The 15,347-nt window shown below is 34.5% G+C and overlaps 2 protein-coding genes and 1 non-coding gene across 3 annotated transcripts; all 3 read right to left on the bottom strand.

The window, feature by feature from the left end:
• Positions 1–2,660: 2,660 nt before the first annotated feature.
• On the bottom strand, positions 2,661–5,339 carry LOC149788011 (cerebellin-2-like). Its single transcript, XM_089975710.1, has 2 exons — positions 5,115–5,339; positions 2,661–4,518 (listed from the first exon to the last, which is right to left on the bottom strand). Exons 1-2 carry the CDS (start codon positions 5,329–5,331, stop codon positions 4,271–4,273), a joined length of 465 nt encoding a protein of 154 aa, XP_089831836.1. The 5' UTR covers positions 5,332–5,339; the 3' UTR covers positions 2,661–4,270.
• Trnap-agg (transfer RNA proline (anticodon AGG)) lies at positions 3,425–3,496 on the bottom strand. The gene has a single exon. It is a non-coding gene; the product is annotated as a tRNA-Pro (tRNA).
• An 8,263-nt stretch (positions 5,340–13,602) lies between the features above and the next one.
• On the bottom strand, positions 13,603–15,038 carry LOC149788010 (complement C1q-like protein 3). Its single transcript, XM_089974283.1, has 2 exons — positions 14,625–15,038; positions 13,603–14,183 (listed from the first exon to the last, which is right to left on the bottom strand). Exons 1-2 carry the CDS (start codon positions 14,839–14,841, stop codon positions 13,765–13,767), a joined length of 636 nt encoding a protein of 211 aa, XP_089830409.1. The 5' UTR covers positions 14,842–15,038; the 3' UTR covers positions 13,603–13,764.
• Between the last annotated feature and the right edge of the window lie 309 nt (positions 15,039–15,347).

Raw genomic sequence — 15,347 nt, 5'->3', positions numbered from 1 at the left:
TAAGTAGTTTTAGAACTGCGCTGATAGTTACGTCAAAATCTACCTTTATGAAAACAAAATAGATACTTTAGAAACGCTGCTGGTACAGCTGACGAAAATTCCTTGGCTCACATTGCTTCATTTTCCAATACATTTACTTCTCAGTAAATGGTTAATAAGACAACAACTCATTATCCAGCAAGTACTTACAATTTGAATCTGGTAAAACTAATAAGAATCCAACATTTAATAAGACTAATCAGAAATCATTATCTCTTCCTGCGTGTACTTATTGGAAGATAATAGGGCACTTTATTTCTGATTGCATTATTTTTTTTAAAAAAAAGCAATAAATTAAAGACATCAGTCCCAAATACTCCTGTTTCTCATAGGTCAAGGTCGTGGTCATGTATTGAAAACAATACATTTGTGGGGTCAAACAAACTCCAGTATGATCATCTTATGGAGACTTATGAACCAGTTATTGAGGTATTCAATGGTGACAAGTCGTCAGCGAGCTATCAAATTGTGGAACCTAAGTCAGATAGACATGAGCGAGCTATCAAATTGTGGAACCTAAGTCAGATAGACATGAAATTCTTAGTTTAGCCCATGTAACGCATTTGGCTGGTCACTTTTGGATCAGTAAGACTCAGCAAAAGGTCTTACATCATTTTTATTATCCGGATCTTAAAGTGATGTTTCCAAATATTTTAGATCTTGTTTTCGTTACCAATTGGCGAGTTTAAAGTTGTTTTGAACTATCAGTTGGTCATGTTGTCTATGGAACATGGGAAATGTTTGAAAAAAACTTCTTTTAACAGAGGATTCCGTCATTAATCTTTTCAGACTTTGTCTCTGATTGTGAAGTAGTAACATATACCCTTCTGTCCAATAACTCAAAATAGAGTTAAGGCAGGTAAAAACTACAATTGTAAGAGCTTTTCAACCTGATGATAAAATTCTGTCAGTTTTGCTAATACTTCAAAATCCTCTTCACGGTAGATATTATGGACCTTATAAAGATAAAACGAAAGTGAGTTAAATTGTATGAACAATCCTGGGGGGGGGGGGAATAACTCTGTCACCAGTCATGTTAATATCTTAAAGGAGTATGTTGATCGAGATAGCTCTGTGAATCATTCATTAAATTTAGTTGTTCCTGTCCCACACAGAGGCGATTTAAATGATGGCGTACAACCCGATTGCAGTAACTCTTTGATTCAACCAGTCTTTAAAAGTTTGAAATGTTAGAGACCCTAGACAACAACCTTTACATCTATAGCCACAGGAATGATCTGAAGTAGCTAATATATGAATATGAGAACTTATTTCCAGATGTTCCAACTCGATCAAAGAAAATATACCATGACGATGAAACTGTATATTCCAAGCCTGTAAAGCAGCACCTGTGCAAGATGAATCATGTCTAGCAGGGATGTTTATACATACATACATATATATATATATATATATATATATATATATATATATATATATATATATATATATATATATATATATATATATATATAGAGAGAGAGAGAGAGAGAGAGACAGAGAGACAGAGAGACAGAGAGAGACAGAGAAAATAAACAAACGCAGCAAAGCAGATATTGTGTATAGTTAAAGAAAGCGACGAGTGAGAGAGTTTTAAAAACAAAGTTTTCTGATTTTTGAATATATTGTTAGATGTGTTGATTATACTTTCACAATACCTAAATAGTAAGCAAATAAATATTTTATTTATGATTTTTGTGTTTGCAATGGTAATTTGTTTGTTTTTTCGTCCGCCTTGAAAAATGAATTGGTTGGTCCCGATAGCGCTTGGGCAATTTTTCTGACGAGTTTCTGATATTTCTTTCCTCTTCATTTTTCTATAAAAAGCGATCTGTCAAAGATCTGGTTTATTTAGGATGATTGTTATTTGATGTATAATCTGTAACTTTTATAAGTATACGCTTCTTGAATTAGACTGGTTCAGCATGCCAGTTTCGTCTTTCATCGATATGCAATTGAAAGTCAAACCAGAACCTGATGGAATAAACGAAGTGAAATGAAAACGAGGCCAACCAAACTGGCAGCTAATTGTATGGTAGATGAGAATAAATTAAACTAATTCTGAAAACAAACCACCCTATTATATTACGTCAATGGAAATTTGCATTTATATCAGTCAGGAAGAATGCTGTAACAACGGTTTAGTCATATATTGGCGGAAGGTCCTTTTGGCATTTGCATTATGACGTTACAAATTCGACGATGCCATGACATTCTAAAGGTAGAAGATGCAAACGTATCAGCTGGAGGAAAACAAACCACAAGGTGCGTTACTTTTTGCCATTTCCCCCCATACTGATATCTGCAATTTCTTTATGAATATAGTCTGGGCAGATTGAGACAACACCTGGATACAAAATCGCATACCGGTTATTATGCAAAAAATTTAGCACTAGTTTTTCTACTTTTATTTGGTGTGTATAGTCAAAAACCATTTAGCACTCGTTTTATTCCGCGGGACACATATATCGCTATTTATCCGGTATGTACGGTCCAAAACACGTCATGAATTTCATTTAGAATTAAATTTACATTATAATGCATAGCTGCAAGTGTCAGGAAATTGTGTGACTTACTTGGGACTAAGTTATATGTGATTAATCACCAAACAACCACACAAATATATGAATAAATTTTATTGCAAGTGTACATTTTATTTAATGAAATAATTCAGAGTACATGGGATAGTAGTACAACTATTACAACAAAAATTATGAATGTTCCAGAAGGTCTTAATTTTGGATGACCTTATTTAAATATGCAAAATACATTAATTTGGAGAGTCAATCTAAAAGCCTTTAAATATTGTCAAGCTATACAGAAAAACGTGCATTAATCGGACGCGGATTATCTGAATTATTCCCTCATACAGTCTGCGAAAATCTACATTCTTAAAACGCTGATGTAGGAATAAATGAAACTAATCTCAGTTATTAATTACAACACCAACATAGATCAGGACATTTGGATGAACTGAATTAAAAAATTTCGAATGGAATAAAAGAAAATTCACTGACGACCAGCGATCAATGGTGACATGACGGGTTCTAAAAGTTAATCACCTACCGGCACAGGTGTGGATAGGATCTATGAGAGATTAGATTACCTTATTAGAAGCCCTTTGAACCTTGGTTACAATTTGGTGTGTGTGTGATTTCGATTTCTAACGTAGCTTTAACAATTTTTCAGTCATATCGCTACGATGTCTGCAGTGTGGCAGTTTAAAGTGATGTCTAGCACTGGGGCATCGTGCCGCAGACGTGTAGCATGATGTCCCACCCAGTCACATAATCCTGACACCAAGCCGACAGTCCTAACACTAACCTCTTAATGCTGAGCGACAAGAGAGGCAGCTGTTAGTACCATTTTTGTAAAATCTTTGGTATGACTCGGCCGGGAATCGAACCCACGGCCTCCGCATCCTAGGCGAACGCTCTAACCACTGAGCCACCGGAGCGGTGGGGTACAATTTGGTAATGAATTTCAATCCTTAATTAAGGCACCTTTATAACATTTTTTTTGTTTCTACTTTTTTCTGCTCTTTAGCATGTTAAAAGTCTTTATGTTATTCCTATTTACCTAAGTACTAATACTTTTAGTACAGTTAGTGCCATTTATAATTTCCGGATAATCGCCGTTTTACGCTATGATAAACTTTTCCTTATTCGGACATTTACTGTATAAGTTAATTAAGTGGACTAGTCACAAATTCCTATGAAATCGTCCTAACAGTAACAAGTGATATTCAGTCACATTTGTTTTCCAGGTAATCACACATATCGGCATGTTTCGATTTTAAAATTTTAAGATATAGTTCTAGTTCTGGATAGTAGATTTCTAAATTGTGGCACTCTTGCAATATCCATATACTGTACAACCCACTCACGCTCAGCACGTTTAATTCCGGGACAGAAAAATAATTAAAAAAAGGGTCAATTTAATGAATCAGAATTCCAAGATTATGATTATGACACTAAATACAATACAGTAAGGTAAAATAAGTATTCATTAAAACATATTTCAGATTATAAATCAACTCTTTGAGAGAATATTCCCTCTAATTATATCTAGCATGTAGCAGACCAATAAAGGTGGAAAAGTTCTCACCAAGCATAATTTCTGTATAATCAGGATCCTGTTTTATATATACCGTCTGACCTTTGTCCATCACAGTAACCACATTGACTGAGCCCGAGTCATATGAGCTAGTGCCCGAAAATAACTTTCCGACCTAATCGTTGTCTTTCATGACAACTAAATGAACATTTGTCTCTGAAATTTTCAAAGCGGTTACAGAAAAAGAATATAGTCCGCTGTAAGGAGCCCGGAATCTTCCAGTCGAGGAATCATAGAAATTTCCCACATTTACCTTCACGTTGTCAAAAATCACCGTCTGTCCAGGAACGTGTGTAGTTGTTTTCGAAAGCGTGGCAGTAAATCCAATGTTGTTGGAAACAAAAGTTACATTTCCGGAAAGAGCTGAAACAGAAAATAAATTTATATATGAGGTGCACTAAGTTTTTGGACATGTCCCCTTACGAAATCTGCTGTTTGTACGCTACTCTCTGATTTCTCGCCATTAAATGAACACGAAAACGAAAGAGAACAATTGCTATATCATAGCTTTCATTGTACCGAAATGTCAATCTGAACCATTCACACCCATTTTGCACAATATATTTCAGAATTATCACGTGAGAAATTTTATTTTTTATGTGCATTCAGTATTTAAGAACCACTAAATAAATGCGATGTCAAGAGTGCAAACATTGGCTCGCTTCAGTTATCATGGTAAGATATTTCATGACATACTTATCAGCGAAAGTGGTTTAAATGTATTACCGACTACACAAGAAATATAAACGGTTGTCAAAGTGTAAAACTCGTATAAGTACAACTTAAGAAAACGTCAGAGTAGACAAAGTAGAGATAATAAAAGACGTTCACATGGACAACAGGTAAAGAAAATATTAAACATACACACCACCAATATATATATATATATATATATATATATATATATATATATATATATATATATATATATATATATATATATATATATATATATATACCCATATTGTCTTTTGAGATTTGAGAATATCCTCTTTTTAGCTCTTCAACTTGAAGCATAAGAACCTCTACGTCATTCTGCAGGAGAATTCTCTTGGCCTTTTCCTCTTCTAATCGAATACGAACAGCGTCAAGGTCGGCTTCACCCACTTTTTCTAGGATGGCTGTTTCGACGAAGGCAGAAGTCGTCAACACCAGCAGAAGGTGTATTGGAAGCATAGTCAAGCGTGTGCAATTTTTTTAAGTTGTAAGAATATAAATAATATGTAAGGGAACATAATTTGCTGCTCTATTTATACGGAAGACACAACACTTGGTGTAATTTTGGACACGTGTGGCTGCATATTTTCAAGTTTATCTGATATCCAAGTATGCGTTCCCATTCTTCTGATGTGTTACAAAGCACATTCTTTAAATTTATATTTCTAAAACATTCTAAGGAGATAAAGATCAATTATCTTTTGGAGAACATATTTTACCAATAAGATACACGCCTCTTTTGGCAATACATGCCAACCGTGCATATTGTCTCCGCTCCCTTTCATTTTGGTTTTGATGAAAAGGTGTTGCAACTGAGATCAAAGGAGCATCTTCTGAGGTCGACAGAATCTAAATAATTTAAGCACAAACAAATTTCCTCTACCGATGGCCATGTTTGTCCCTCCGTTAGTTTCTCATATGGTAGAATCAGTTCTAATGGACATGGTCCCACGACAACAACAAATGAACATCCTTGTCTCAATCTTGTGTACTATATCAAAGTAATATGACCAAATCATATTCTTCAACGTTTGATGAAATCTTTCCAGAGGCCCTATGCTTTCAGGGTGATTGGCAGATGATTGGAACTGTAGATGCCTAATTCATGCATAACTTGCTGGAAAATTCCAGAAATAAATCTGACACTTGATCAGATTGGATATAGTTGAAAATTTAAAAAACGTGTACAAGAAACTTCATCAGCTTTTACTATAGGTTTAGTTTTAATATTCCATAAAGGAATAGCCTCTAGAAAGCTTGTGGACGCACACATTATGGTAAAAACATATTGGTTACCTGATTTGATCGTAGGTAATAGACTGACTAAATCTACCATTATTCTACCATATGGATCGTTAAATGCAGAAATATTTTGTATATGAACCTTAAGTATCCTCTAGTTAGGGTTGCCTTACTATTTGACGCGTGTAACCTGATCTACAGTATTTAGAAACAACGTATTTAATTTTAGGGAAACAAATTGTTTGAAAATCTTGTGACAAGCCTTACTGACTGTTAAATGACCAGACAACGGAATTTCATTGGCTAGACTAAGAAATTCCTGTCTGTACAATTTATTAACAACAATTTAATTACTCACTGACCACTTGGCATCAGCGGGTATCTCAGGTGGTCGCCAGTTTCTCATAAGGACCCCATTTGTCACAAAATCGCAAGCTGATACTTGTATGGCTTGAGTGTCGCTAATAGCCCTAATAAACAAACATCTTGTTCCTTTTCGAGAATGAGTGATTGTCTTTTGTCACCCTGATTAGAATAAAGAGAATAAATATTAAAACGAGGATCACTGTGATCAATACATTTTGATCAATGCAAACACGGAGAAAACGTGAACTCTTCAAAAGTCCGATTAATAAATGTGTCCGATAGAGGAGTAATTTCCTGAACAACACAATTTTCAAGATCTTTCATTATAATAGCTCTGCTAATAGAGCTGGGGACCGCCAAGAAGTTTGTACCTTGGTATACCGAGGTATTTGTTAATGTACCGCGATACGTACTACGGTATACCGCAAATATAGTAGGGACCAACAAGTCGATATTTTGGTGCAGAAGCCTGACACTATTTTAATTTCAGTTATTCAATAATTGGAAAATTATTTTGCTGATTTAGAGCAAAATGACTCCATATTATATCCATGGTATTATCTGGAAAACGTTTATTAATTGTCATGAGATAGTTGAAAAAAATACTTCAGCTAAAAAGAAAATCATTCTCGCGTCCCCACCCCGAATTTAAATGGCCGTCACCTTATAGTAGATGAAATTTCTATATGGATGTTACCTGTTATATAAGTTGCAATCTGAAATAGATTTAGTTTTATACAGAAAGCTAATTATTTCATAATACTTTCAAACTCTCTATTGATGCATTAAACTTAAAAATGAGAATTTAAGCAATTGTTTTAACAAAACGAAGATTCTGACTCCTTCTAACATGCGGACTAAATTTTAAAGAATCCTTTGGATTTGGACTGATTTTAACAAGAACTTTTAGACAAAATTATTCTGTTTTCTTCTTTTTATTTTCTACTTTAACAGTGGCAAGAATTTAAAATATAAACAAACATACAATTCCCATCGTGTGCCTCAGTAATGAAAAGTCTTGACAACAATATTGTAACGAAATGGAATGCTTCTAACTTTGCATCATATTTAAAAACCTACTGCCCTCCGTGCTACGACCACATTTACGTTGCAAATGTTTGTCAGGTTATCGTCACATTTCCTAAACAAATTCGATTCCTCTGTAATTTTAATAAACAAATTGTCATTCCCTCCACTTAAACTTGCTCCTTTAAAAAAACGTGATTCAGTAGATTATATTTATGAAATTCTGAAGCTGAGATGGATTTCAGCAAAGTTTATTTTAGATGATATACATTGTGGAATGTCGCATGGGAATGAAACATGGCGTAAAGTTTTCTCCAAACGTGGGACATTTGTAACGGTCGCTTGAATCTTGACATGACTCCACAAGTCTTTATCTCACTACTGTCCGTCTGTGTATGTCTCCTGTCTATCTGTCTGTCTGTCTGATGTCTGTCATTTTACACACCAGCTTCATCAGGAGAACTCAATGTCGAACATTGTTGTCCACATCAACTTTAATTTCTAGACCTATAAGCCGTGAAATGCATAAACACTACCCGTTGCTGTATACGGTACTCTCCAATTATCCCCAGAGGCAACAGTGGTCATTTTCACTAAATATTAATTCATTTCTCAAAGTTACAAATGTATATATCGTTTAAGTACTAACAGGATTACTCGGGAATTTCCGTACATTCTAACTGACGGAAACTGCCGACGTACCGGTACAGCGAGACCGCTATGTAAGAAATGCAGGGTATAAGCCATGGATTGAAATTTCAATAGCATCAACGTTTTGATCCAAAAACAAAACAAACTTGCCAGTTAAAAGTATATCAACCACAAGCTTATTTACAGCTAGGTCATTGCCTAGTAATAAATGAATATCCTTAAGGGGCAAAGAATGTACAGTCACGGATCCTGAGACTAAGTCTCATGACAAATGAACACAATGTGGATGAACATTGAGAAATCCGCACTCTACTCTCTGAGTAAGAACACTTTCACTGGAAGACGAAGACTCATAAAATGGCATCATTATATGCTCATTTTTTTTCTCCGTTCACTTTACATTTTTAGAATTGATCAGTATTTTACGATATTGCACTCGCGCGCACTTCATATTGAACTTACTTGGATAAAGGAACTACTTTCTTTTGTAAACAAACAATGGACATATTCGCCAGCACATTTTATTTATTTTATGTGTCTGTGGATGAAGTAAACCAAATGAATGAACTAAAGCAGATGTTTCGTGGATGGCCACATACGAGCTGCTTTGGCACATTGCGCGTTAACTTTTTTGATACAATATTTTGGATTTAAACTAGCTATAGACGCCAGACAGGGTCCTTACAAATAACATGCAGGTGACAAGGCATAAACTAAAAAATGGCAAAAAATATACTTACAGTTTTACAACCTGAATTTCCTCAAAATGTACTTTCTCAGTTCTGCAGATCCGAATTACATGAGCCATGTCATGGGTTCTCATTCTTGATTACATATTTCGAAATTGTGCTGTAATTTCGACTATTTTCCAAGTGCAATTACATTCTCCTTACCGCACTCAAAATGAAATAAACTTTATATTCCGAAGCGTCTATTTGATAATTGCAATTGAAAGACTTCATATTTTTCCCACATTATGATTTCAAACATTCAATGACAGAACGGAAACACACTTGCAGATATGAACAGGCTGCTCCGTCGCCACTTATATCCGATGTACTTCATGTAGAATTGCCATAGATAAATCCAGTCCATAATCACGAAATTTCGTAGAAACGAAAAAATACCACCATCTATTCATTCCAGATCAATTGGAAAAGTTGTTCCAGTGCGCATTCATTCACAATATGACTCCGATTTTCAATTGTAAGTAGAGTAAAACGCCATTTTCTTTCGAAAGTTATGTCTATGTTCAAATATATCTGGGCGGCGTTATGTGCACATTAATAATGTTGTTGTTGTGTAATGATGAATCTGCGTTTGTGTATTTAGTTTGGAATACTGCACACATTCAGTTATTTTGTTTCATTTAGTGTATTTGTGGTTACATAATTAAGCCTTAGGTAGAATAAAAAAAATGAGCACATAATAAAAAGGTTACTGCATTTGTGTGGGAAAATTTGAACTTATTTTGTTCGGATGGATATACTCCACTCCCAAGTTGTGCAGTATTTCCATCCGAAAACCTCGTTCATTTTTTCCCATACAAATGCAGTAATCTATAAATGCCCTTGTTGATAATAAACGCTGAGATGCTCCTCTGTCTCTCAATATTTCAACTGGTTCAGGCTTGGCAAAAGCGCGAACACGTGACACAGATCTTTTCGACATGAAAGGTTCATAATTGTCAATAATTAAATCAGACAGGGATTTATCTGACCCAATAACTGTATTGCTACCAATGCATGATTTTGACCTCTTAGAACTAAAAGCATTTGGAATAGCTCTGTCCTGATTCTTTTGCAGATTATGGAACCATAGCAATCAGAAATAACGTAGACTTTCTTCTTACAATTAAGTTCACGTAAGATGAGATAAGGATTTCTGATCAGTATTGTCAAAAGTTAGATTTCTATCAGTTGCCAGATTGAGCTTTACGATTACTCATATGGGACTGTAATATTTTATTTACTGAAACCCTACTGAGGGGAAGATTTATTGATAAATAAAACTTTGAGTCATAGAATAGTTGTCAGCTATACTAGTCACATTGTCTAATGTTTCCACCATTTTGTCATCAATGTAGGTGTTGATGTCACAATGGACGCAATTCTTGAAATCTTCAATCAATATTAGTTGTCTGAGGTTATCATAATCTTTATCAGCCTTGTTGTCTAGTGGCGACCTGTCGAATAGGTGTTCTTTTTCCCGCATAATCTCGACATGAATTCGTCCAGTTTCTATTCTACATTTCCTAAACCTTTCACGTTATACCCCAGGTACCAACTCATAGCCCCTTAAGATACATTCCTTAACCACATCATAACTAGCACTTTATTGTACAGACAGTGAAGTGTAGACTTTACGAACGTTGCCAATAAGTACACTTTGTAATGACAACGTCCAGTGTGGTAGTGGCCATTTCATATTTTCAGCAAGTTCTCAAAACGAGATATACCTTCTTTTCTTTTAAAGGGGATATTAAAATAAAGTTATCCATTTTAATGACATGATGAAAGCTAATTCTTTGCATTAAATATTTGTCAAACACATGAAATTAAAATACCAGGTCTTAAGAAAATTACCAACCACTGTGAAATTAAATTTTTTAAGGCAATTGTACATTCTCTGAAATAATGTACAGAAAATTGTAGCGCGGGACGAGCCTCATATTTTCTTTTTACGACTATTTTGTCGTAACATAAGCAATAGAAAAGAAAGAAAGCTAAGACATTTTGTTAGATGTAACAAATAATTTCTTTCCCTAACATACAATCTGATAAATTATAACTAACTAATAGGATGATGAATGACATCCTAAATAGTCCTAAAAGTTTTATCACAAGGTCCAAAACGTGTTATTCCAACGTCTTTAAATGAATTCATAGTAATTTCGACCCAGCAACTTAATCCAACGTTTATGAGCACCTTGTAATTCTAATGAATAATTAAAAGAAATCAAGTAAATCCTCTCAACTGAACATAACTATATGACTCCACTAAGACAGATGCAAAAGATAGGAATAACTAATTTTCATGCAAACATCCCTGATATTTATGAGATTTAATAAGGTAAGGATGGGAGCAAAATCTTTATTCTAGATCAAACTAACTGTGTCAGCAACGTCAGGTGCTTTAGCAACTAGCCAGTCAGGAATTAGGTCAGCCAAGAAAACACATTACCTGAACACAGATCTTATCAACATCTTTACTTCTATACTTAAACTATTCAATGTGTTTGCTAAAATCACCTTATCTTAAAATACAAGCCCAAGGCTTTACAAAATTTAACATGTTATTTACTAAATGACCCTTGCAATCTATAATCATGAAAATGAACACACATAATATAGATATACATAAGAGTACTTAGACAAAATTGTATTTGTGTATGTTTATAAAATAATCCCATATAACTTTATTTGAATTGTACTAGAATAATACTGTAAGTTCCATTCACAGTTTAATTTATAATTTGGATAATTAAATTGTTTGTAAAGTTTTATAAAACTTTGTTGGTTTTGTTTCATTCCTTTACTTATTTTGTGACCAAAGAGTCGTAACAAAATATATAGAATAGAAAGGTTAAGCTTAGAAGAGGAAACTGTTGAAGGAAATTGTGTTAGATACGCTTACTTATAAAGACATTAAAATATGCTATACCAAGCCAGTTAAGGTTGAAACAAAACCCGGTATAACTGCACGTGGCTAGTACCGGTCTAAATTGACAAGTCACTTGGCAAGTCCTGAAACAGCTCCGGTGGAATAGTGGTTAGAGCGTCAGCTTTGGAAGGACTAGTGAAAGTTGATACATCGTTGGATATAGTACACAACATGTTAAATGAATAGACAACTCTGAACTCTTTTACTTCTGAGTGAAAATGTCTTAGCATTTAACAATGATATATGACACTAGCACAGTTCATACATAACTTTTACATTACGTTTCCTAACACTGTTTATTCAAAGACTTGGAACCACATATTTTGTTAAAAGTTGTCGAATGACGAAACGTTAAAGGAACTTAGTACACTATTCGCAATTAGCACGTTCTGTCTAACTACTCTGGACTGTAGCTGAATGTTCCGGGAACTTTTACATCTGAAGATACTATCAGATACCATTTTATCAATTTACACACAACATGATAAGATGAGAATTATCAAAATTGTTTGCACATTGTTCCAAGAGAAACAATTCTGTTCTAATAATCCAGTACATATTTGTGTCAAGAAAGAAAATAACCTATAGGTTAATGTCTCCTTTTTTATATAGTTTTTGCTTCTCTGCTAAAAGGACGATCAGGTATACTAAAGTTTATCTTGAGATAAGAGATTATGTAACCATTATTGTCTCGCAGTTATCTGCAATTTCATCGTACCATAAGATTGAACTTGTCCGATTTAACATAACAGATTACTACAATGTGTGCACTGAAATTTAAATGATAGATTTGTCAATAGCTCCTTCTGGATATTATAATGTACTATTGACCTACCTAGTGGTTCATTTGGAAAGGAAATGATAATTTCAGATGATTTGCATGCAAATTTCAACAAATACAAGAATGTTTTCCAAAAAAGGGTTTAATTATGTTTGAAATTTGTTTGTCTCATGATTGCAACGATTAGAATTTCATATTTAACTAATGAGTGAAGAAACCTCCTTGCATAAGACATGCAATTGAATGGATCGATGGGCGGGTGAATGGACGAAACCATAGATTTAGGTAGGTGGGTAGTTTTTCAAGAAGAACGTTGATTGTGTCATTAAATTTGATTAAATTTCCTTAAGTTTTGTTTTTTCCCAGTTTTAAAACAGATTAAACTGAGTTTGTCATCTCCTATTCTTATATAACAATCAGTTATTTTCAAGTTTTATGGTAAAGGAGATTGTAATTTGCTTTGTGTTTTGGAACATTTATTTTGTACCGAAAGAAAATTATTGCAATTTCTCTCTTTAATTTTTGTCTACCATTAAATTCTATAACTGTTCAAGAGCATCAGACAGGATACATTTGTAATCACCGCGATATTATGAAAGATTGAAAAAAGAATGGCTACATGTTGTTTGTTTAAATCACTATCATGGGAATAATTTCTCAAGGTTTAGAAAATTCAGCTGATTGATAATAAGACTTCACCAAATATTTCACACTTCAAAGTCCTAACTTTAAACATTTATACTTCTAACAATTTGGTTCAAGAGATAGAATCCAGTTACCCCTTAAATGAGCCTGATATGACGCCGCATGTAGCCACAAGGTATTCAGTACGTCACTTTTACTCTCACCTGCGAAACATTATAGACAAATACAGCGTTCTCAGACTTAACAAAGGTTACCAAGAAGACTCCTTTTCTACTCTTGAACACGATGCAGCTTTCTGTTGTGCCAAGCAAACTTATAATTATATTATTTTATAATACAAATGAAAACAACTGTCAGAATAACTAGAAAACATTTACTGAATCCAAATCGACGAGAACATATGAAAAGAGGCACAAATTACAAGTTGAATAATTAACATAAATAATTATTTTAAGCCTTTTTTCTCAGAAATTAACCCATGAATATAAATCAAGCATTGTCTTAGGATGATATTTAATCTAATTATAGCGGTCATGTAGCAGACCAGTAAAGGTGGACCAATAGTTGCCGTGCATAGTCTCTTGGAAACCAGGAAACTCTTTGACATAAGTAACCTGACCCTTCTCCATTACAGTAACCACCATTACTGTACCCGAATCGGCGGAATTAGTTCCTGAATATGCCCTTCCTACCTCGACATCGTCTTTCATCATCATTAAATGAGCATCCGTGCTTGTGCACAAAACAGTTACAGAGAAGATATAAAGTCCACGGAAAGGAGCGCGGAACTTTCCAGTAGAGGAGTCATAGCAGTTTCCCTCATTCACCTTGACGTTGTCAAAAATCACTGTTTGTTCAGAAACATGTGAAGTGTACTGAGAAAGCGTGGCAGTAAAGGCAATGCTGGGTGTAAGAGAGCTCACATTTCCGGAAACAGCTGAAATGGAAAATTGATTTATAGTAAGTTGGATGGTGAACTATTTGTACAAAGTCTTGTAATTTTCCCTTCTGCATTCTACTGATTTTTCAAACAAAAAGTCTTAAACTATTGTCTGATATCTCTTCACTAATAGAATATTATAGCTTTTTTTGTGGCAAACAATGTCTATTCAAATCATTCCCATACATTGCGTACAAGACGCTTCTGACCTTTCCCTTTAGAAAAAGTTATATTTAGACGTGGATTCAGTATTTAAGGAACACTAAACACACAAAACCACAAGTACGAACATTGACATAGTAACCGTTGAGAAGTGGAAAAGATTATTAAGTACAAATACAGAGTCTTTGAGAAGAGGAAGTAGTGATATAAGACAAACAGATAGACACAATGGCAGAGGCGGTGAGATTAGAAATATGTATATATATATATACACACCCATACTATCTTTTGAGATGTATGACAATTTTCTGTTAAGTTGTTCAACTTGCAGCATGAGAACTTCTACATCATTCTGCAAAAGAAGTCTCTTGGCCTTTTCCTCCTCTAGTCGAATTCGAACAGCGTCCAGATCTGCTTGACCCACACATTCCAGGATGGCTGTTCCAACGGAGGCAGAAATACTTAGTAGAAGCAGAAGTCGTATTGGAAACATTGTCAATCTTGTGCAATTTGCTTATAATAAACTTTAGAAGCAGTGTTCATGTGAAGGTATCCGATGCGGTATTTATAGTGGATACAGCATGATTCGCCTAATTTTGACTACGTGCGTTTGCATATTTCGAGTGTATTTGATTTCAATTATGATGACTGCATTCTTCTCATTTGTTACTAACACATTCTTTAAATTCCCCTTTTTAGAAACATTGAAAGGAGATGAATATCAATTTTCATCTGGAGTAAAAATGCAAAACACGTAAACCCATCAAATAAGTAGCTTCGGATGTCGATCAAATCAGAGCACTTGACCGCACCAATCGCTTCTGATACTAATTATTAAGCATGAAAACTCAAGTGATTAGCTGAGGATTGACGAATGGGGAGGGAAGAGGGCGGGGATTAATTGCAACATATTACCAGTGTCTCTGTTTGACATCGTCATTGTTTAATGTTCCACCTTTACGTGGGCAACTTTGCTCAACAGTATGTTCTCCGATGAAA

Source organism: Sinohyriopsis cumingii, chromosome 11, assembly GCF_028554795.1.
Source record: "Sinohyriopsis cumingii isolate HCF-2022 chromosome 11, ASM2855479v2, whole genome shotgun sequence".
In the NCBI taxonomy this organism is placed as follows: domain Eukaryota; kingdom Metazoa; phylum Mollusca; class Bivalvia; order Unionida; family Unionidae; genus Sinohyriopsis; species Sinohyriopsis cumingii.
This window is presented reverse-complemented; position numbering and strand designations above follow the sequence as displayed.